At 41.5% G+C, this 23,529-nt stretch overlaps 2 protein-coding genes across 2 annotated transcripts in view; one reads left to right on the forward strand and one right to left on the reverse strand.

Annotated features, from left to right (window-relative positions):
• LOC109410195 (uncharacterized) lies at positions 1–1,269 on the forward strand. The gene is made up of 2 exons (XM_062850529.1): positions 1–563; positions 637–1,269. Exons 1-2 carry the CDS (start codon positions 116–118, stop codon positions 1,170–1,172), a joined length of 984 nt encoding a protein of 327 aa, XP_062706513.1. The 5' UTR covers positions 1–115; the 3' UTR covers positions 1,173–1,269.
• Positions 1,206–23,529, reverse strand: part of LOC115254024 (prolyl endopeptidase) — a 27,553-nt gene continuing 5,229 nt past the window's right edge. Inside the window, exons 5-8 of the mRNA XM_062850528.1 lie at positions 9,411–9,920; positions 8,760–8,896; positions 8,484–8,696; positions 1,206–1,853 (exon numbers count right to left, since the gene is read on the reverse strand). Coding sequence (XP_062706512.1) covers positions 1,457–1,853; positions 8,484–8,696; positions 8,760–8,896; positions 9,411–9,920 — 1,257 coding nt within the window. The 3' untranslated portion in view covers positions 1,206–1,456. The remainder of the gene's footprint in view (positions 1,854–8,483; positions 8,697–8,759; positions 8,897–9,410; positions 9,921–23,529) is intronic.

The following is a 23,529-nucleotide window of genomic DNA, read 5'->3' on the forward strand; positions in this document are numbered from 1 at the left end:
AACTTCCATCAGGGAAAACGAGTTCCTGGTAATATATTTTGCACTACTACATAGAACACTCTGCATTATTCTTTCAGTTATCAACCCGTACCAAACGAAAGCGAAATTCGAGAAAATGGAGCTGGACCCTCTCCTGGAACACCAAAACCGGCCGGAAGTGCCGATTGACCAAGTGTGGGGCTCGTCAACCACCGAAGTCTATCTGAACCAGCTGAGGGAAAAGTCCTGCGCTTACAACGACAAACAGGACACGGAAAGCCGAAGGACGTGTGAAAACTTTGTCGAGTGCCAAAAGCGCTTCAGTGAGCTGTACTTCCAGTGCGTAGAGGCCCACAAGGATAAGGCGGGAACCGAGTCGAACCGCACATCGGCCATGAATATGGCGGTCATTACCATGCTGGTGGGCATATTCATCGGGACCTTGTTTGGCTCTTTCTTGACCTATACTGTAGTGTGGGCAGTGCAGACATGTCGCAAGGGACTAGGGAAATCCAACGAGGAAAGCGGACACGCTTCGACTCGGGAAATGCGAAGAGAATTTCGTGAACAGAATCGATTGAGACGTAAGGAAAACGTGATATTATTAGTTCTTTGATTTGACGATTCTAATTTTTGTAAACCTCTATTTTATTATAGACACACGCCTCAATGAATCACCCACACTTCGGCGTGCCAATCGACAAACCATCGGCTGCCTACCGTCTCAAGATCAATCCGAAATCTACGGCAACCATGAAAACACACGACAATTTTTGGTGAACCTATTTTCCAAACGCCAGCCGCTGTACCTTAGGAACAACTCCCAGATTGGCAATCTGCACAATCGCCACATACCACCGACTCCCATCCGCGATCGAGTCAATCTTCCCGTTCCGACGAGTCCGGCCGCGTTGTCTACCAACAGTTTTACCTGGCAAGCATCTACGCCGGTTCCCCAACCGCGGCGTATGAATCAAGAAGAAGAACCCATGCTGAATGGAGGTCATGACAATGGTAGCCGACAGTCTTCCACACAGTCAGTGTGGAACAGCGGCTACGAGGTACATGATCCAATCGGAAGATTGTACATGCCACCAATAGTCTTGGATGCAAGTACGGGTGCACGAGAGACTCCACCTCCGCCATATCTGGACTGTACCTCGCAACCCAACGACGAGGAAGGACGGAAGTGATATTCATAAAAAAGATCGTCTACAAATAAACTCTTCAAGCATCATTCAAGTAATATTTATTCAAATAATTTTCATGCAATATAAAAGCTACAAATTACCTGAATGCCTTCATTTTTTCATCCATTCTATCCTAAATTTTCCATGACTAAGTCAACAGAACAAGAATACAAACCATGTACTAACCTACTAGGTATACAAAAAAGTGAAAACAAAAAAGAAGATGGCCATACAAAAGCTAACAATCATAATCAGAATTATTTAGTCGGTCCAGTACCGATCGATCCCTAGACATGCAATTTCAACTTCAGCGTCTTGTACATAAACGTCAGGATGTCCGTGGCTTCTTCAATCTTCTTGGCCGTTGGTTTGCCCATTCCGTGACCGGCTTTACTGTACACACGCAGCAGCAGCGGGTTCTTTTGGTATTCGGAGTCCTTGATGGCGTGATGCAGGGCGGCCACAAACTTGAGCGAGTGCAGAGGGCTGACCCGATCGTCATGGTCGGCCGTCAGGACCAGCGTGGCCGGGTACTGTTCCTTCTCGGACTTTGGCGTGTGGACATTGTGAAGCGGCGAATACTTGAACAGGTTCTCAAAGTGTTCCTTCTCTTCGATGTCACCGTAGTCGGACACCCAGGCTCGCCCGATGGTGAACTTATGGAAACGCAGCATGTCCATCACCCTGTGGGGAAATATTGAATTGGTGAAGGTGATGATCAATTTCAAATTATGCGTGTACAGTCCTGTGTGTTCCTGGCTTTAATGCTAATAACCTTCTGGTTTCCTGAAGGTTATGTCGTTCGGAACTTAACCCTATCCCGCCCATGACTTCGTATAGTGTTTAAAAATAGTTTTTATTTTTCCTCAAAATGGTAGAACAAAATCTTATTTTCTATGCCAAAATTATCGTTTAAGGCTATTACAACTCAAATATGAGGTGGTGCTCTGGAGCACCTCCAGGTATTTGGAGAACTTTATTTCACAAATTCATTACAATTCGAAACAAGTTGTTCTCAGAAACTTCGAACTTTTATGCCACCAGAATTCTAGAATGGGATGCAAACAATGATTACATTGGAAAATTGCTTATTTTTTGCACGCCATGTGCCCAGTGGTGCATATGCACCATTCATATTGTATTATAATAAGGGTTTAAATACATATTTCAGTTCTTTTCAACGTATGACTACACAAATAAATCCACTTATCCGCGATCGATAATGGCGGCGGCGGGCATATCCAACCGGTTCGGAATTTGACGTTTCTTGGGGGAAAGTCAAAACAGTTTCATTCTCTTCCTCACCCCTTCACCCACCGATCGGTGGCGCCAACCGATTGCGATCCCCACGAAATGTCAAAATTCGAATCGGTTGGTTGTGCCCGCCGCCGCCATTACCGCTCGCGGATAAGTGGATAGTAAATCTGTTAGGGAACTATTTTTATTTCAACCCATGAGGATAACTATGCCATTAATTAAGACGTCAAAGTTTGTCATTATTTTTTTTGGCGAAAAAATAGCTTTTCGTGAAAACTTTTTTTGACAAAAACATTGAATTTGTATGCACATACTTAGCGTAATGCCTTTAGATAGATAACAACATGTGAAATCATGATTTACAATTAAAAACATTCAAAAAACTTCATTACTTTCAGAAATACAAGGGTTGAAAGTTATGGTGCTCTACAGACACCATGGGCGGAAAAGGGTTAATAACTGTATTTGCTTTGCTGATTGAAAGAATGAATCGGGCGTCTAATCAATCACGTTCAAGGATATAGAACCATTCAAGGAAAGTGTTTTTATATGATAAATGATGTTGCTGAATGAAACGGTTTAACATTTCTTGGTTGGGACATAAACGAAATTATTCATTGAGGGAGCCAACATTATTCAAAACAACTTTTTCAAGCTGTTAAGAATACAGGACGGTAAAATTTGAGGAAAGTAAATTGAGCAATTTTCCCGATAGACAGGCATGGCAATTGTAGCACACATCGTAGGCGGGTTCGGATTCTATCGTGGAGCAGCATCAGCAATCAAGGTTCGATTCCCGATACACAACAAAAAAAAAAACTCATCGGAGTGAGAAAGTTGAAGCAGGATAAAGTAGACAGACGATAAACACTTTTTTCTTTTGTCCCATACGATTTCATTGCATTGTTTGATTAACAGCTTCTATATGGTACAAGCCTTTTATATACTTTAGCAATGACTAAAGATAAGCTTGTTGTTGAAGCATTATATACACAATAGGGTAAGAAATCAAACTTTGAACTAGTCAAATTGTAATCTTAATTTGAACCATTTCGAAATTCATTAAAACGACGTACTTTTTAGGCAAATATTGTCCCGAAAAAGATGTTAAACAGCTTTCCGTAATATAACCTGATAACATGGACTTTAAAAGCAGTGAAAAAAGCGTTTTTGTCATGGAAAACAGGCAATTGAAAAATCACTGTGATTTCACCTATTTCCCCCCAGAGAAAGCCCATTTTCGGTGCACCCGTACAGCTCATGCATTGCATCACACGCAATAAGTGAATACGTTAAATGAAAGCTTATTTATCGTAGAATTGACCAACCGAATAATATTCCGCATTATTTGTCATAAAATTATCAAATTTAAGTGATTCTTACTTGGAGAATGTTATCTTAAGTTGAACCATTTGTAATCTAAATTTGAACTAGTAAACGGGGGTGAGCTTCTAGTGTTGGCCTGTAGATTGCGCTAGTGGTTGCTTTGTTTACTCTTGGGGGATGAAAAATTCCAAATTTAGTTTCCGAATTCCTAAAGAATTTCGAACATTCTGAGGTGAGATTCCACTGCCTAATGAAAAATAGGTATGCGAATTAGCAGATTCATGTGATTTTTAATTGTTTAGCATGGAATTGGCTGTTTTGTGAGTTGCTCGAGCTGCTGCCGCCAGTAGTTCAAATTAAGATTAAAATTGGTTCAAATTATGATTACGATGGTTCAAATTAAGATTAAAATCATTGTTGATGAAAAATCGAATATTTCAATGAAATTCGGTGCAAATACAAACTTTTTACCATTTAACAGAAAGCTTATACCCGTGGCTTTCATGTACATACGATTTTGCCGTAGTAAATTATTTCCATGTGGGAGAAAAAATCACTTAAAATTTGCACTGCTTCAGAAAGCCGCAATATGGTTCAAAGTTTGATTACCTACCCTAGTAGCGCCACTCTTAAGAGTCTCCACTAACAAAACAGCTGCTACTATACAGTACAATTTATTCGTAATACTTACAATTCCACAAACCAGCAGCGCTTTGAAGGCCGTTTTGCGATATTATTACAGCCAGAAACTGTTGGTATACCAACACGGCTTGTCGGATAACATTATTGTCAAAACAAACTTTAAACGGGATATATAGCTAGGGAATCGTGCCACTTGGGCGGTGGCTTCTATATTCGTCTGTTTTCCACTATAACTCAGTCAAATTTGAGCCAATTGACACAACTTTTGGAATGTGGTGAGATAGGTATAGTATCTACTAGTGTACAACATTTCAAGTCAATTGGTTCAACATTGACTGAGTTATAGTGGAAAACAGACGAATATAGAAGCCACCGCCCAAGTGGCGCGATACCCTACTACACAAATACTTTACAGCTATCCATCTCTTTGCTGTGAAATTATTTGGGTTGCTTTTATTGCACTTCAATCCAACTCCGGACCATACGGAACGTTTTGTGTTGTTTTGCCGAATTCTCCAAACAGCAGCGCTTCGTATCTTTTTAACAAGCTTTTGCAGCAAGGTGAAGTTGGGTAAGATTTCTTGTGTCACAATTGTAAAACCTTGTCTGGAGTAAAACAAAACGGGCTATTTTCTATGCTATTTTTATATAACAGTGTGGGAACGAGGACATCATCGGGACCGGTGGATACGGAGTTCGATTCCAAGTAGCGGCAAGTACTTGATTAATTCACGGTGAATCGATAAGGAGAGCGTCCAACATAGCTCTGGTCACCAAAAGTTCCCATCTCATGCTTCCACGGGTCAAACGATGATCAAAGACCGCCAGCTAAGAGTTGTGTGCTCAGCTGGTAGTGTAGCCTGGGCAATGTTGTCCTTCTACGTCCTTCTAGGCAGAGATGGCATGCTCCTCAGTGTGAGTGCAAGTGTGCGCGGTTTTAATATGAAAATGAGCTGCACTGTGCACATTTTAAGTGCGGAATGCCATCCCTGCTTCTAGGTACGCCTCCAGCGTCTATTCACCAAGGAGGTCCGGCTCAAACAGCGTCTGTTTTAGCATCCAGCGGCTGAGTATGAAAAGTTCCTCCACCGGAAGCTATACCTAAGGTGGCAGCAACACCACGGTGGATAGGGGACCTTAGGCCAACAACCTACTGTTTCCGAAACCCAAAAACCGTTTCAGAAACCAAAAATGAAAGATTACGAAGTAATTCAACGGCAACGACTTTTAGCGCGAACAACGGACAAGAATTGGAACTTGGAATGTATTAACCCTAGCCCAGCAAGGTAAGCTGGCACAACTAGCCGATGAGGCATGCCGTATGATGCTCTCTAGATCCTAGGATTGAGCGAAGTCCATTGGCCGAACTTTGGAGAACACTGATTGGCGTCGGGTAAAATTTTGATATACTCTGGCCTACGAGGTGAACACGCTCCAACCGTAGAGTTGGTTTCCTGTTCAGCGCTCACGCCCACGCTGCGCTCATGAAGTGGGAACCTATTAATGAGAGAATAATTGTAACCAGATTCAGGACACGGGTTCGAAACCTTACCATGATCCAATGTTACGCGCCAACCAATGCTGCCGAATTGCAAGGCAAAGAGAACTTTTACAGCCAACTGAATGTTGTCTTGGACAAGATTCCGAAAGGTGATAGCAAGATCCATTCCGCAAGGCGACTTCAACGCGAAGGTTGGTTCCGACAACTCGGACTATGGGCACGTCATCGGACGCCATGGTCTTGGAGAAATTAGCGAAAACGGAGAACTGTTGCAGAGTTTTGTGGCAACTATGACATGGTGATTGGGGGATCGTTCTTTCCTAATCGACCATTGCACAAAGTTAAATGGAGACGGAGCCGTCTTGATGAGCGAAACGAACGTAGCACCTACCTACATTGCGTCTGACCATCATCTCTTAATCGGCGTGATCCGACTGCGCATTGCTAGGATGCATCGACAGGACGAGAAAATCGGACGCCGGTTCAACACACGCCGACTGAAAGACGCTCCGGTGAAAAGGTCCTTCGTCGAGGAGCTAGAGAACCGTGCTGCGGATATTTCAGAAAGTGGAAGCGTAGAACATCAATGGACCGCCATCAAGAATGCCTTCATCGCCACCGGCGAGAATAATTTGAGTGAGCGAAGGAACGCCAAAGTCGCGATAGAGCGAGCGAAAACACGAGGAGCCAAAGCCGTAACCCGTCAGCGCTATTCGGCGCTCGAGAAGGAAGTGAAACGCTCATGTAGACGGGACAAAAGAGCGCGTGCGGACTCCTTAGCTGACGAAGGCGAGCGACGAAGAAATTGTCCGACCCGGCTGAGCAGTTGAACGCTGGTACGAGCACTTTGGAAACCTTTTTCAAGTGTCACCCACGCCATCAACACCTCAGCATGATCCGCAAAAACTTCGACGCATTACCCGTGTCAACACCGAAGCTCCATCATTGCAAGAGATAAAAACAGCTATCCGTAGGAGAAAATCGAACAAGGCCCCAGGGGTCGATTGCATATCAGCTGAGATGCTCAAAGCTGCTTGCCTCATAATATACTACACTGAAGTTTTTTTACGCGGTACTGCGTAAAAAAAAACGCGTTATTTCAAAAAAACGCCGTAAAAAAACCGCGTTATTTCAAAACCCGTCGTAAAAAACGAGTTTTTTTCAAAAACACGCGCAAAATAGTCAGGATTACATCTAACGTAACTTGATTTTTTTGGACTTTTTTTTACGACGTTTTTTGGAATGACGCCGGTTTTTTACGACGTTTTTTAAAATAACGCGGTTTTTTACGCTGTTTTTTTACGCGGTACCATTACCGTCGTAAAAAAAACTTCAGTGTAATTCATACAATGGCTGGCAAAGAAAGCTCTCCAATTAATAACTGTGGAAATGCTCAAAGAACATTAAGTTGGAGAGAGGCAGGCCAAGTTTACGTGAGAACGTAGAGCCATAAAGAAGAAGAATTTCAGCGGAAAGTAGTACCATGAGGTCGCCATTCACCGCTCATTTAACGGCATTTTCATAAAGTATATGACATTAAAAATCGACGTTTGCGAATACATATTGGTCTTCAATTTACGTTAAGAGCACCTTTAACGGTGCGCTTCTATACCCCGTTTGGCAGCCCTCCATCATTGCAGCAAACTTTACCGGTCGCTGCTGGATGCGCTCGCAAAATAGTAGCGCTATGGGTGGGTGACCAAATATAGTAGCGGGACAATTGCGCTGCTAAAAATTATATGGGAATATGACAGCCCTCCCGATACGAATCAAGGTGACTAATTTGATTTCTACCGGTGTGGAAAAGGGTGGTTAAGTCAAAATGGTAGCGCTGTGCGGGTTGCTCGAATAGTAGCCGCCGTTAATGTTGCTCTAACAACTCAACAATTATGTTGTTATTATAGAAAAAATATAAAACGATTGTAAAATATGTTTACAGCCGAAAAAATAAAAATTCAAATTTGTAATCTCTTAATTCCTATTACCGCTCATGCATCCATTCACCGCTCATAATGGATCCACTCACCGCTCACTGGATTATTTTTTCATGGAATCACAGAAACTATTCATTTATAAAAACAAAATAGCTTTTATTTACCAATGTATTGATAATTCATGACGTTCAGTTCATCCTGTTTTGTCAAAATGAAATCTTTAACGGGTTTTACCTGTTGGATATTTTTTCCGCTGTTTGCCCTGAACAGTTCCCATGCTGTCCTACAGCGCAGTGTGAGAAATATTTTTTGAGAACGTGATTTCAGGTACACCCATATAAAAACTTGGTGAAATGAAAGTTTTTTATTGTGGCAGCATGTTACATTCACTTTTGTTACGATACTTTACTAGCATTTGATTATTTTTGTATGATTGACCCAACATGAGCGGTGAATGGGGCATGAGCGGTGAATGGCGACCTCACGGTACCATACACTAGTTGCTCATTTCTTTTCTTCTATGAAAACCGAAGGTAGGTAGTTCGATTCAATCCACTCGTCGGGACGTTGTAGAATCATCTTCTCATATCGTTTGTACAGAATTCCTATAGAAACGCGAGTCATGAGTGTCATGACCATACAAAATATGCTTACCCTACTTGAGCTATCGCTGCACCGAACAGATCCGGCCGTTGATTGATACAGGCCCCAACTAGCAGGCCCCCGTTGGAGCCACCCTGTATTACTATCTGGTCGTGATCGGTATAACCGTTCTGCACCAAAAACTGCGCCGCATACTGGAAATCGTCAAAGACGTTCTGCTTCTTCAGCAGCCGGCCGGCATTGTGCCACCGTTCGCCGTATTCACTGGAATAAAGATCGTAGGTTGGAATTGCGAATTTCAGATACGTACTCTGGGATGCAACTTACCCGCCACCCCGAATGTTCGGGTACGCTAAAATACCATCAAACGAGTCGATGAACACCAGTCCGGTAATACTGAAGGATGGCTGAATGCAGATATTGAATCCACCATAACCATACAGAAGGCACGGTTTCTTCTCTTGCTATTGGGAATAAAAATAATTTATAATTTAGTTGCAAATTTTGATTAAGACATTCACTGCCCAGAACTGCATATTTGTAACATTTGCAGTTTTTGTCAATATTGAGTTAATACCGGGGATCATCTCCAAATCATCATTACTTTCATTCACCCAAATGAACTTGACAAGTTTGTTCTACGAAATGTGAAAAAAATACCAAGTCGTTTTGTCTCATTATCAAATATTCACGAATGTAACCGCATAACAGTCACACTGGGAATGCACACTGGTCTCATAGCGTACCGCCAACCATATTTTGGTCTTATTGTTTTTTCAACTATTCGCCCAGCATTGAAGAAGAGCTGTAGAAAATTTCATTTCATAAAGATTCATTTTGAATTTTTGGCAAATTTTTGAAATTTGGATCCTTTTCCATACTAACGCAAATTGTAAACTTTGGGCTCCATTTTCTCCCATGCCTACTTTTGTCGAATGTGACTGTTATGCAGTTATGGGCAGTTCATCCCCCTGTTACCTTATTGGATTTTCTCTGCACCACAAACATCGGAATCCGTTCGCCGTCTTTGCTCTTGTAGAATACCTGGTCGACCTTGTACAAGCTGTTGTCGAAATCTTCGATCTTGACCTGACGGAAGATCTTCGGCTCGGATCCTTCCTTGGCGAAATCGTAGTGATAGATAATGCCCGGCGTCAGGAACGACACAAAGTGGTAGAAGATTTCCGAATACTTCTTCTTTCCGCTGAACCCGACGACGGTTCCGATTTCCAGCGGGAATTTGGACACAAAGCTGCCATCGTGTAGGCTATGCACCTGTAGCACCGATTTCACGTCGTCAATGTACCCGAGCACAACGCGGTCCTTGTTGACGCAAGTGGACCAATCCAAAACGTTCTTCGGATGTTCCTCGATCAGGGTTTTCCAGTTGTCCATCGCCGGGCTGTCAAAGTCAATGTTCACAACCCGGTAGTTCGGTGCGGTTTTGTTAGTACGGAACGAGAACAGGCTTCCCTCGTTGGTAATGTACTGCAAAATAAAAGGAATTGGTATACCTATTGAATTTGTATATAGATGGTCAAACTGCGCCCAAAATTACCTGTCATCAACAATGTAAGGCTTTTTGAAAACGATTTCATAAAGAGAATCAGAAATCACTCAAAGGGGCTTTTCCCTCTTTCTAAATTTTGGTTAAAAATAAAAACCAACTTTTTTCTTTTTTCATCTTTATTAACGTGTTTTTTTAACAGATGGAATCAACTAACTAACTAACAATGTAAGGTACCGACCTCCACGGTACAACCTAGAGCGACTGAAGAAATCGGATTTCGCTCCGCATACGCGCAGAATCTCGAGGCAGCGTTGCTAAACGAAAGCGAGCTGGATGTGGCCCCTCTAGAGGACTGCTGGAGCACAGTAAAAGTAGGCACCAACGACGCAGACGAGTGCACAATCGGATACGTAAAAAGGAGACGACGAAACGAGTGGTTCAACGAGAAGTGCAGAGCGATTTTGGAGTGGATGAACGCAGAACGAGCGGTAATGCTGCAGCAAGGAACTCGACAGAACATACATAAATACGTTTATTTGTTCAACATCATATTTGAGATAAGACATAATCAACAATAGTACGCCGCGCCACAATACTCGGTTCGTGGCTTGCCGTTCTTCAACCTCGGTCAAGCCCAACGCTCGCCAGATCACGCTCCGCCTGGTCCGTCCATCGTGCTCTCTGTGCTCCACGCCTTCTTGTGCCAACCGGATCAGTAGCAAACATTAGCTTTGCAGGATTGTTATTCGGTCTTCTTGCAACACCGTATCCTTTCGGCTTTGGCTACCTTCTGGATGTTGGGTTCGCCGTAAAGTGCAGCGAGCTCGTGGTTCAGCCTTCTCCGCCACACACCGTTCTACTGCACACGGCCGAAGATCGTCATTAGCGCGCGTCGCTCGAAAACTCCGGGTGCTTGCAGATCCTCCTCGAGCATGGTCCATGTCTCGTGTTCGTAGAGGACCACCGGTCTTATTAGCGTTTTGTACATGGTGCATTTGATGCGTAGGGAAATCTTTCTAGACCGCGGCTGCTTCTGGAGCCCATAGTAGGGCCCTTCCGTTGATGATGCGCCTTCAATTTCACGACTCACGGTGTTGTCAGCCGTCAGTAAAGATCCGAGGTAGACGAATTCCTCCACCTCCTCGAAGGTATCCCCGTCTATCGTAACTTTATTACCCAGACAGATCCGGTCGTGTTCGGTTCCGCCTACTAGCATGTACTTTGTTTTTGAGGCATTCACCACCAGTCCGACCTTTGCTGCTTGGCGTTACAGGCGGGTGTACAGCTCTGCTACCGTTTCAAATATTCTGGCGATAATGTCCATGTCGTCCGCAAAGCACACAAATTGACCAGATTTTGTGATTTTGTGTCAAAGGATGCAAATTCTTAGGGCCGATTTCTTCACCTACCCGGCTTAACGACGTAAGCCTGGTTTATCTTAAACCACACTTAAAGTTAAGCCAAATTCTTAAGCCAGGTTTAAATATTTGCATTTCTTCACACCGGTTTAGCAAATAAAGGCGACGGCTTACGCTAAGCCAAGCTTAACGAAATTTCCCATATCATTCCAGTGACTTTCCAATGGAAACGTCATTTTAAGCCGCCGATATTTTGAAATGCCCGTTATATGCAGTATGGAGTAAAGCCTGTATCCGCAATAATCGGGACACAGAAGTACAGCTGTAGCTCTGTAATGAATCGGTAAAATTGGCAAAATAATTGACTGAGAACTCTTTGGTGCAAGTTTATTATGTGAGCCAAATTTTATAAAAATCGATGCATTACTTTTAATTATGGATGAAAAACAAACAGACATGGTTTTAAGCATTTTGTACAATTATGACCAATTTTCATTCGCATAATAGATGGTTCTTTTGCGTTACAGTTCTTAGTTCTGTGATGATAATTATGAAATCTCGTTAGCAGTTATGATACTTATAAAGACACTTCCTTGCAAAATTTCATCAACTTTGATCAATTGGTTTGCAAAATACTGGTGTTGATAAGGGTGAATCTTAGTGAAAATTGTTCGTGTTTTTCATGTGAAATATTTGCCTATTCATAACTTTTGAATTTCTCTGCCAATTTTCATGAAATTTTCACAAAAGGCAGTTGATTAGGGTCTGTCCATAAACTACGTAGACTCTTAGGAGGGGACGGGGGGGGGGGTCTGGCCAAAGTCTACGCTCCATACAAATTTCGAAAATTTTGTGTGAACAAAAGTCTACGAGGGGGGAGGGGAGGGGGGTCTGAGATGGCAAAAAAAAGTCTACGTAGTTTATGGACAGCGCCTTATGTGTATATTATGCCTGCAAAATTTGATGATTATTGGTATAGCACTTTCAAAAGTACAATTGAAGCAATAAAGGTTGCTGACAAATTGCTGTCTGAGGGGCTAAAATAACGTTCAGTCCCAATACATGTTTCGACTATAAAATTGTTAATAGCTCATCGATTTTTTTGAAATTTCGCCTATGCAACAAATGTAGATTGAGAGATTTGTGTTCAAAATTTCAGCTATTTCTTTTGCCAAATTCAAAAGTTACAGCGCTGACTAGCAAAACTAGGGGCTGTACAAAATTCAATGGCGCACATTCTACTCTTTCATTGCTACAACAAAAAGTACTGCACCGACTCAACTGAAATTTTGTAGGTGAAATGAACACATCTGAAGATGTTATTTGGCCAAATTTGAGCGATTTCAATGTATCTATTGCAGAGTTACAGCTGTATTTCTGTGTCCCGATTATTGCGGATTAACAACAAAACATCCGCTGAAATTTTAGCAGGAAAAGCCGGAAAAGCGGAATCGCTCAGTAATTTTTTCGGATACAGAAGGAAATTAACAATGATGTTGATGTTTTACCTAACGCTAGTATAGGAAATCTACGATTTAGTACCTACTAGTAATCCTACATTATAGAGATCTGCGGAGGCGGCCATTGTGAGCCAATCGTGCAGAGAGAACTGTCAAAGTGTGAGCCAAATGAACATGCTTATCGTTCGTAGGAAAGCGTCGTTTGAACGGTATTGCAATCGGAACTAAATAATTAAAAAATATTTATTTTTAATATCGAGATATTGGCGGCATATGTATGTTTAGTAAAAAGATAAAAATTTATTAATTCTGCTTTCAAAAGCTCATGCTTATGACGACACTTTTGTTGCTGAACTTGTCGAAAAAACTTCCATTGCTGCTTCTTGCTTCACTTCTGCCGATATGATTAGCGTAACACTTTTGCAATGAATTTCAGATTTCTTCGATTGCTCCGCAATTTCAACAAAATTTTGGAAAAAAAATTCTACAATTGTTAGAAAATGTAAACAAAACAACTTGAACCACAACGAAGTCACGCACAAAGTTTGAACAGCTTGCTTTGTAGCAAGTGTTGGCAGCTGTTATAAACAAAACAAACAGCGTTGCCAAATCGAAGTATGTAACTTCCGCTCATCTCTATGTAGAGGATTTCTAGTACCTACTACATATGATCGTTCCACAACATTGGTGTTCGAATTTGCCTCTCATTGTACAAAGTTGGAGTGCCACATTGCAGAAAAGGCGTTGCAATGTTGGTTTTATGTTTTGATATCCATAATCGCCTTCGAATAAAGTTGCATTTCGATAGTGAGTTTTTGAAAATGTGTTTGTCGTGAGATGCTTTAGAGTTCAGACCATTTTTCGAATACCTACGTTTAAAATTTTGAACTGTGTACATTCAATGAAAGCCACAGCAAAGTTCAAGTTCAACTAGAAACTGAAATCCCTTAATAGAAACAGTTTATTCTACTTTTATTCCATTCGTTGGTGTTTTTTTTTTTTTTTTTTTTCATAGTGATTACGGCGGTAGCACACTGTGCTTATGTTCTAACACCGCACCCTTTCCCTACGTTTGCTTCTATGAGCCTCTATTTTTGTTTCAACACACAGAAGTACGTAGGCATATCGTGGCCCAAGTCGACACTGTTTTGGCCTGCGTTGAACAAAAATAGTTTTAATAAAAGTTTCCCATTGTTGCCGTTTCACTATGTGTTTTTGTATGCCGAACCGCGCTGAGAAGCTAATCGAGAGTACATATTGTGTTTCACTATCAATTTGTGTACTGTATTGTATTGTATTGGGTTGCTCCCTGCTGTACCTGTATCGCTCCTGTAGGTGGTGAGCATCGTAGCATAATCAATCGCGTTCGCCATTGCTTCGCGCGGAAAAAAAAAACAGACAATAGATGCGCGGGTGTTAAGTTTATTATCGTGTTGTACTTTGCTGTGCATGCATCGCTTCTATATGGGGTAACTATCGTACAGCATTATCAATCGCGTTCGCCTTTATAACGCACGGAACTACTACACAAGATGCGCGGGACAAAACAAATCGCTATTGTAATAGAGACCGCGACGCGTATTTCCCGTATATCCCCGCGAGACAGCTGTGGGTACGCCGTAGACTCTACGGCTTCCAGTAGCAATGGTTGCCGAACCAACACTTTCTTCCCCTACCGCCGACCACAAGGACGCTGTTATCGACTTCCAAATATCCCAAGCCTCTTATTCACTGGTAGCAAACCCCGACTACGACTACTCCGGTCAATCACGGAGCAGCAACCACGATGTGTACGGTCAGTTTTGCTTTGCTTTGCAGACAGCGCTGAGAACCTAATCGATCTATCACCCCAAAAACCTTTTCGTGCTGTTTTGTGTTGTTTGACTTACCCACTTGAAGAGTGCTTATTGTTTTATACTCAACCTATGTCGTCCGTTTTCGAAGATAATTCTGCGCTCATCCGGTTAGATCCTCGGCGTACCATGATCAGAAAGGGAAGAAAGAGAGTTAAGAATGCAATATTAGAGATTATTCATGCAGATTATGTGTGCTAACTTCTGGTTCCATGTTTTTTTGTAACATTTATAAGGATAAGATTACCGTTGTTGGTCAACAACTAGCTAATAAGGTTATTCATATAGGTACAACAAAGTAGCAAAGATTAAAAGTGTTTTGGAATCTACTTTTATTAGTTTTTTACCTTCACCAACAATCCTCTTGAGAGAATAGCATTCAACATCTAACGCGAATTTGTTATCACCCTGCCCTGTCTAAACTAAACTAGAAGATACATATCGTGACATCACCCAACCCCAATCACTCCCCCTCGGCTCCCAATTCCGCTCACCCCATTTCTTTGGATGGCGTGAACGGAACTAGGAACCGGAAAAAAAGTGCCGGAATTAGGTGATGTCACGGTATGTGTAATGCAGTTATACCTCCCACACTCACTCTTGCATTAAATAATAAAGTTGGATCCTTCTCCAATCAATGTCGTCATGCTATCCACTTCTGAGTTTATGCTTAGTTAAAATAAAAATAATTTCAGGGAAATGAAATAGAATAGCACAAATCTACTTGTTAGTATTAACTACTATGTACTACTACTTCTACTACTACTGGTACTTACTATAACACCTACTTATGATTAACTACAGCAGATCACAGCCGCTAAAATTGTGACTGCCACTGTTTAAATTAAACAGTGCAATGAGTGATTGTTAGCTTCCCAGCCTTGTTAGTAAGTAGAGGGTTAGTATAGGCTGGTAGTGAGCCCTGTCGGCTCCCCCAGCACTGCGCGTAGTCAACTGTTGTTAGATCATGCGACAGCGACTAAACGTATGCTGGAGGCACGGCAAATCAAGCGTATAAATATAATGCAATAGGCAATGGTATGATAACTAGGATTTGATTTTAGTTTACTTTAATAAAATTATGCGTTAACTCTAAACCGAAATATTTTTAAACACTATTCAATTAACTATTTTACTAATTTGCATTGCTATATTTAATCTATCTTACTTATCAAGAACTATAAAGACAAAAAAAAAATGCAAAACCTGTGAACGAATTAAGTAAGTAATTAAGTAATTAAGTAAATATTGAAATCGGTTTCCACTATCTGACGACGCTTGATAAGCCATCGTCAATCCCATCACTCTTAGACAGGGTACTAGAAACTGAAATCCCTTAATAGAAACAGTTTATTCTACTTTTATTCCATTCGTTGGTGTTTTTAATACTTTATTTTAAAAATGTTTAGGTGCCGTTCACAATGCTCTAAAGAAAAGGAAAATATGATCGTGCGTTACGGCCCACGCAAAAAATTAGGATTTTAATATAAAAATGTGTTAATACGATGCACGCTGCCTTGAACTAAAATATGAAACGGAACGTTTTTTGCAGTGCTGAAATAGTTATTTATGTAACGAGTTCCAAAAAGTTGATTTTTTCAGCACGATTCGTACATTTATCCAACGAGGCTTGCCGAGTTGGATAAATACGAAGAGTGATGAAAAATCAAGTTTTGCAACGAGTTCCATACAAAATTTTATGCAATGATTTTTTTTTTCATAATGCAACTCATTAGAGTTGCATAATGTTCATAACGCAACTCAAATGAGTTGCATTATGAAAATTATACAACTATTTTTCATTATGCAACTCATTTCAGTTGCATAATGAACCAGTTCAGAAAAAATGGTCATTATAATATCAAAATGAGTTAGATAAAATAAAAGTTATGATACTGAATTGCATAATAGTTATTTATGCCACAAGTTGCAAAAATGATGATTTTTTCAGCACGAGTTGTACATTCAACCCAGGCTTGCCGAGTTGGATAAATACAACGAGTGTTGAAAAAATCGAGTTTTGCAACTTGTGGCATAAATAACTATTATGCAATTCAGTATCATAACTTTTGTTTTATCTAACTCATTTTGATATTATAATGACCATTTTTTCTGAACTGGTTCATTATGCAACTGAAATGAGTTGCATAATGAAAAATAGTTGTATAATTTTCATAATGCAACTCATTTGAGTTGCGTTATGAACATTATGCACGTGTTGCATAATGCGTTATGAACATTATAACGTGTTGCATACAAAGTTTTTTTGTAATTACGAAAAACACCCATCAATTACAACCTTAACTGAACATTCTGAGAAAACATGCAAGCGAGCTTCCACGTGTATTAGCCATCTTAGCCTATTATCCGATCAAGTAGGCGTTTCACTAGGCCTACAGACCAGGACAGACCGAAATGGTCGGTCACAAATTTTCAAGCTCTCGTCCAGTTCAGTCTGGTGTTTTTTCTTCTAAGAGGAGAAGTTTTTGGAAGAAATAATACAGGAAGTGTCCGAAAGGACGTGCGCGGACATAACATTTATAGATTTCCGGCATATTAACTTTGTTAACTATGAGAAATTAATCCAAACTAGGAGCAAATTGTCCAATCAAACAACAGTGCCGAAGAGTAGTACTTTTCGGCACACTTAAGAGTGCCAAAAAGTAGTACTTTTCGGCACACTTGTTAAAGTTTGGAAAAGTAGGCCAACTCGCTGCCTTTTCACCGATTGAAAAGTAAGCACTTTTGAAACGTAATTACAAAAATGTAATTACGACCTATCTAGATTCAATGTCATCGAATATCTTCGAAAAAGGCAGTAACATTCTTCATGAAAAAAATGGGATTTAATGTGAGCTTTAAAAATAGAGTTTGGCAATGAGTTTCAAAGCATTTTTGCAATGAAAAAACAAATCACTAGAATATGATCATTTCTATCAGTACCATCGTGCTTCGCGGTGGTTCGATGGGAACAGTCATGTGTTCTATCATGCTAGACACTAAATTGTGATCAAGCAAGCTGTACCATAACCGTGACAATTTGGCAAGCTCTTGCCGTTACAACTCTGGTTGTGGATCAAACAATTGCATTATGATTCATAATACAACCGAAATCAGTTGCATTATGAATCATATTGCAATTGTTTGGTATAGTACGATAAACTAGTCCGTTGTGATACGGCAAGTATAAATCAAATTTCATAGTGCTGAGTTGCAAAAAGATATTTAAAATCCACTTGCGTCGTATTTTCGGCAGTTTTGTTCTCTTCGTCACGGGAGGTTTTTAGAAACCTATTGAACTCAAAGTTGGCCTCAAATCCTTCCAAAGTAAGATGAATGATATGGAAATGTTTCAGGCATTTTGGCCGTCAAAACCCCCCCACGACGGAGAGAACAAACCTGCCAATAATATCCAACGTCACCCTATTAGGTATTCAAAATAAGTCATGTTTAGAAGTACACCACGAATAATACTTTTTATATTTAGAGTCAAAGTGTTTAATATTCGATGGGCTAAACGTGCTTTGAACTAAGTTTTTATAAGAAATCAGTGTATAAAAAGGTATTACAAGATTTTTTTTAGTGTCATCCTAAGTATGTTTGTAAAAAAAATAATATCTCTTGAACCATAAGAGGCGAAAATATGTTTATTGTGACCTGAAATTACGGAAGGATCGGGTTAAAATAAATAAATAAAAACTTCAATGCAAATGTACTTTCGACTTCCAAATCAGTATGACAAATTTTCAAAACTATCAACATGGTGCCTTTTTGAAGACTTTCAATCTAATGTAAAAACTTGATTATCCCAAAAACCGATGTGAATATTTTATATTGTCGACCCGCCGGCTATAGGTTATCATTTTCTTTATCATCGTCTCCATCCGAACGTTTACAATTTTATCGTTCCGAACCGTTTTACAATTTTATCGTTCTTAAATGAACATGTTTCATTAACAATATTTTCTGCTGTTTCAAAAATTTATTTATGAAGCAGGTGAAGAAACCCAAACTCTGCAATTTGCGGCTAAAGCCTGGCTTAGCGCTGCTAAGCCACCTCAGAGCATCGCTTAAAATAAGCCACACTTAACGTAAACCGTAGTTTTATTAAACCGGGTTTAGTGGTTAAGCCGAGGTGAAGAAATCAAAAAAAAAGTTAAGCCCGGCTTAAAATATTGCTAAGCCTGGTTTAAAATTTAAGCCCGGGTGAAGAAATCGGCCCTTAGTGGAATTCAAAGCAACAGTACTTAACGCGATTTTCTTTTTATTTACAGATATTCCCCTAACAAGCCCAGGTTAATCATCATCAGATTTTGTGAAAATCGTACCCCGGCTGCCCGGCTTGCCGCATTAGGCCTTCTTGAGCGATGTTGAAGAGTAGGCATGGGAGTGCATGACCTTGTCGCAGTCTCCGGCGAGATTCGAATGAACTGGATAGTTCACCCGAAACCCTTACGCAGTTTTGCACACCGTGCATCGTTGCTTTAATCAGTCTAGTCAGCTTCCCAGGAAAGCCGTTTTTGTCCATGATTCTCGATAGCTCTGCGCGGTCGATACTGTCGTATGCGGCTTTGAAGTCGATGAGGAGGTGATGCGTTGTGACCTGGTATTCACGGCATTTCTGGAGGATTTGCCGTACGGTCATGATCTGGTCCGTTGTCGACCGGCCGTCGATGAAGCCAGCTTGATAACTTCCCACGAACTTATTCGTTTTAGGTGACAAACGACGGAAGACGATCTGGGATAGCACTTCGTAGACAGCATTCAAAATAGTGTTCGCTCTGAAGTTCCAAATGGTCGCCTTTCTTGTGAATGGGGCAGAATACCGCTTCATTTCACTCCTCCAGTAGCTGTTCGGTTTCCCAGATCCTGACTATCAACCGGTGCAGACAGGTGGCCAACTTTTCTGGGCCCATCTTGATGAGTTCAGCTGCGATACTATCCTTACCAGCTGCTTTGTTGGTTTTGAGCTGGTGAATGCCATCCTTAACTTCCCTCAGCGTGGAAGTTGGTTCATTTCCGTCCTCTGCTGCACTGGTGTCGTCGTTTCAATCTTTACAATGGTCTCTCTTTCCTACGTTATCCACGCCATTCAGGTGCTGATCAAAGTGCTGCTTCCACCTTTCGATCACCTCACGTCCGTCCGTTAAGAACAAGAATCCTCCGTCCGTATCCCTGCACATTTCGGCTCGCGGCAAGCCGTTGCGAAATGCGTTGAGCTTCTGGTAGAACTCCCGTGCTTCTTGAGAACGGCAAGCAGTTCCATTTCTTCGCACGGTTTACCGTACTCGCTTGTTCACAAAGGAAATTAACATCATGGAACTTGATCAGCTTTCTTGATTGAGGGCCCCACAGACGATAGGCATTCGTGTCTTCAGTGAGTATACATTCGACGGCTTGTCTTCGTTTTTTGTTTCGAGATGTGCGACATCTCTGGGAATCCGAAAGTACGTACATGAGCTAGGTCTGGCTTCCTCCCACTCCAAGCTTCTTCAGGGGTCATAGATGTCCTTAGGTTGGCAATCTATTCATCAAATATACAGTTGTGGCTCCCGCTTCGGCCCAGAATGTTTTTGGAAGACCAGCTTCGAACAGTATAAATCTGAACGAGCAAAGATCGTTTGATTGCCTCGATCCGCCAATTCGTTTTGCTCCGGGGGCATAATCCGCCAAAGTTTGATGTCGAATGCGCAGGCGCAGGTGATCATCAAACTGCAAATTCACAAACTCCTTGCCATTACTGTCCGAAGAATTTGGAGTGTTTTACCTGTCTGCCTCTCAGCCATGCTTCGGAAGTTTTCGAACGCCTTGTACCTATACGCTTTCCTTGTATTTCTCTTGTAATAAATAGATGAAGATCCTGTGCGATTTGTTGTCCGTGAACGAACCGTAGCATAAAATACCACATAGAGACTTGACCTCCATTGGTTCACATATATCTGAATACACCAGCTCTAATACTTCACTCGCTCTTGAACCAGATTTTGGAAACGGGAGGCGCATTTGTTTTCCAATTTTTCACGCGACAACGTATATCGTAAGAGTATATCGTTTCAATGAATTTTTAAACGGTTTAAATATTGAGATTACTATTACTAGGTTAAGTTTAAATATGGACATAAGTAACATCAACATGATTTCTTCATCGACTCTTTTCTACAAAGTGAAGTGACAAGATGCAAATTTAATTGTACTTTTGCATTGCAATCTATCGTTTTATGGTCAAAAAGTTTAACCTTATAAGCATCTTGTGATTAAAATTTGAAGATGAAGAGAAATCGATTATGGTACTTTCGCCCTTATTTAAACTCAATCTCAATCTCAATCATACTAGTTTAAAAAATGATTTATTTCCTAGTAAGGTTTGAAATATGAGATTTTACTCTCATATACAAGGTGCAAAATGTTCATAGTCATTGGCTGAAAACAGCACGAATTTGAATGATTCTGCACTGAATATTCAAAACAAACAAATTCATTTTCGCTCTCCCTCTTCACACAATCAGTCAATTCGTAGTCATTGAATATGAACCCGATTGATAAACATCTTCATAATTCAGTCTTAACCGCTATCTCGTAGCGTTCACACGTGTTTTTCGCTGTGCTACAGATATCGTTGGTTGTTTATCGAAAAATAGTTTTCTCGTCGCGATCGAATCGAACTACCGAAGTAGTCTGAAAGCTGGAGGTTGATAACTCCGAGCAAAATGCCTCCACGTCGGGATCGCCTCAAATTTTAATTCGCAAAATCTACAATAAGTATGGTCGAGATGAAATTTCATCAGATAGCGAATGCTCCATAAGTGGAGGACAGCATCCAAAGAGAAGCAAACGAGACGGTACACAAAAGAATATGGGTGAGCAGCGGGACGCAAACCACACTACCCCAGTTGATGGTATCCACAACTCGGTAGCAAACATTTCGACAAGCAATCGTTTCGATGTGCTCACACACGCTCCGATCGATGGGAACGAGAACGTGCACACTGCGGAAAGGGGTAACAATAAATCTCCCATCAACAAAAGGGTACACTGTCCGCCTATTACTGTGCTGCGACAAGATGCGAAGCAAATACGAAATCTGTTGAAACAGAATAATATCACCGATGATAGCTATCACATGAAAGGCATGAATGGTGGAGTGCTAGTTATAACAAAACACGCTGATGTTCATAAAAAAATCACCCAATCGATGAAGACTAATTCGTTGGAGTTTTTCACTCACCAAATTAGCAGTGAAACTCCTATTAAAATCGTTCTGTTCGGTTTACATTTGATGGACACAACTGAATTAGTTGAGGAGTTAGATCAGGTTGGGGTGAAACCAACCGAAGTCAAACCAATGAGCACTTCCAATGTGGGTCTCGTTCCATACCTGTTGCATTTCGCGAATGGCACCGAAACCGGGCAACGTCGTACAATGCCATCGTTGCCAACGATATGGGCATGGCTCGAAATGCTGCAACCTGAAACCAGTGTGCGTTAAATGTAGCCAAAATCACCTTACCTCTAACTGTGGGCTACTTTCAAGAAAGGATGGAAATGCGGAGTTAAATAATTCTACACGCGACCAAATCAGATGTGCAAACTGTGGAGAGAATCATACGGCTAACTACAAGGGCTGTAACTTAAGGAAATCCTACCTGCAACGACTGGCAAGTAATAAGGCAAAACGGAAAACCAGTAAACACTCCACCCCGGCTAGTCACCAGGATCCCGTGAAACATCAACGAACTACGTCTACGAGAGTGACGGTGTCTCAACCAGCAATCAACAACCCTCACGGAGGGCGGCGCCTCTACTCGCAAGTTGTTCGCGATGGAACAAATTCAGCCGATCAGCAACACTCAACCGAAGCAACCTCCACCCTCTTCACGATCTCCGAATTCATGGGATTGGCGCGTGATCTATTTTCCCGTTTGAAGAAGTGCAAGTCGAAGGAGTACCAATTTCTAGCTCTTTCGGAGCTGATGATTCAATACATCTTCAATGGCAAGTAAAGAGGACAACTTTAGGTACGATAACAGCAGTTCATCGCTGGATCTAACAACAATGGGACATCAAGCAACAAGCACTCTGGAAGCCTCCGATGCACCCTCTGGCTCAGTCACTTCTTCTGTGAACCGTCAAACCCAGCATCGTCCCAGACTGCAGTCTAGAGACGGAGAAGGAGGCTTCCAGCTTGCTCCACGTGGCAAGTATAATACAGCAAACGAATATTCCCTCCCTGATGGACATTTACGTTACAGCACTTCAGCTGACAACCATGCAACTCAAACGAAGACTATCGCTCTACAGTGGAATATCAGGGGACTATGGTGCAACTACAACGATCTAGCGCTAGAAGTTTCCGAGCGTCAACCTCTCATCTTAGCACTGCAAGAAACGCTGTTCATGGGCACCGACAACCATTCACAAAACCTGTTGAAGGACTACGAATGGAGATTTCAAGCCGACCAAACCTTGCGACACAGGAACGGCGTGTGCCTCGCCGTTCATCAAGACACTACGTTCTCCTTCATAGACCTCTAAACACCGCTCCCAGCAGTCGCTGTTACCATGAAACATCCGATAGCCGCAACATTCGTGTCACTGTACCTTTCGCCACAAATGACACCTCAAGAGGTCGAAGAACAGCTTCGTGCATTACTCAACGAACTACCTCAACCTGTCATCTTGATGGGTGATTTCAACGCGCATAGCGTCATTTGGGGGAGTTCTACTACAGATCGCAAGGGAATCAAAATAGAGGAACTCTTGGGCAGTCACGATCTTTCAATTCTCAACAACGGTGACCATACAAGGCTTGATAGCACGTCCGGGAAAACGTCTGCAATAGATCTAACGATCGTCTCTAATCAACTAGTCTCCAAGTTTCAATGGTCTGTGAATGCTGATACCGCTGGGAGCGACCAC

This window comes from Aedes albopictus, chromosome 2 (assembly GCF_035046485.1).
Source record: "Aedes albopictus strain Foshan chromosome 2, AalbF5, whole genome shotgun sequence".
Lineage (NCBI taxonomy): Eukaryota > Metazoa > Arthropoda > Insecta > Diptera > Culicidae > Aedes > Aedes albopictus.

Coding starts and splice junctions, on each gene's coding strand:
- LOC109410195 (XM_062850529.1), top strand. CDS start 116: ATGGAGCTGGACCCTCTCCTGGAACACCAAAACCGGCCGGAAGTGCCG. Junction 564..636: donor TGAACAGAATCGATTGAGAC/GTAAGGAAAACG, acceptor ATTTTATTATAG/ACACACGCCTCAATGAATCA.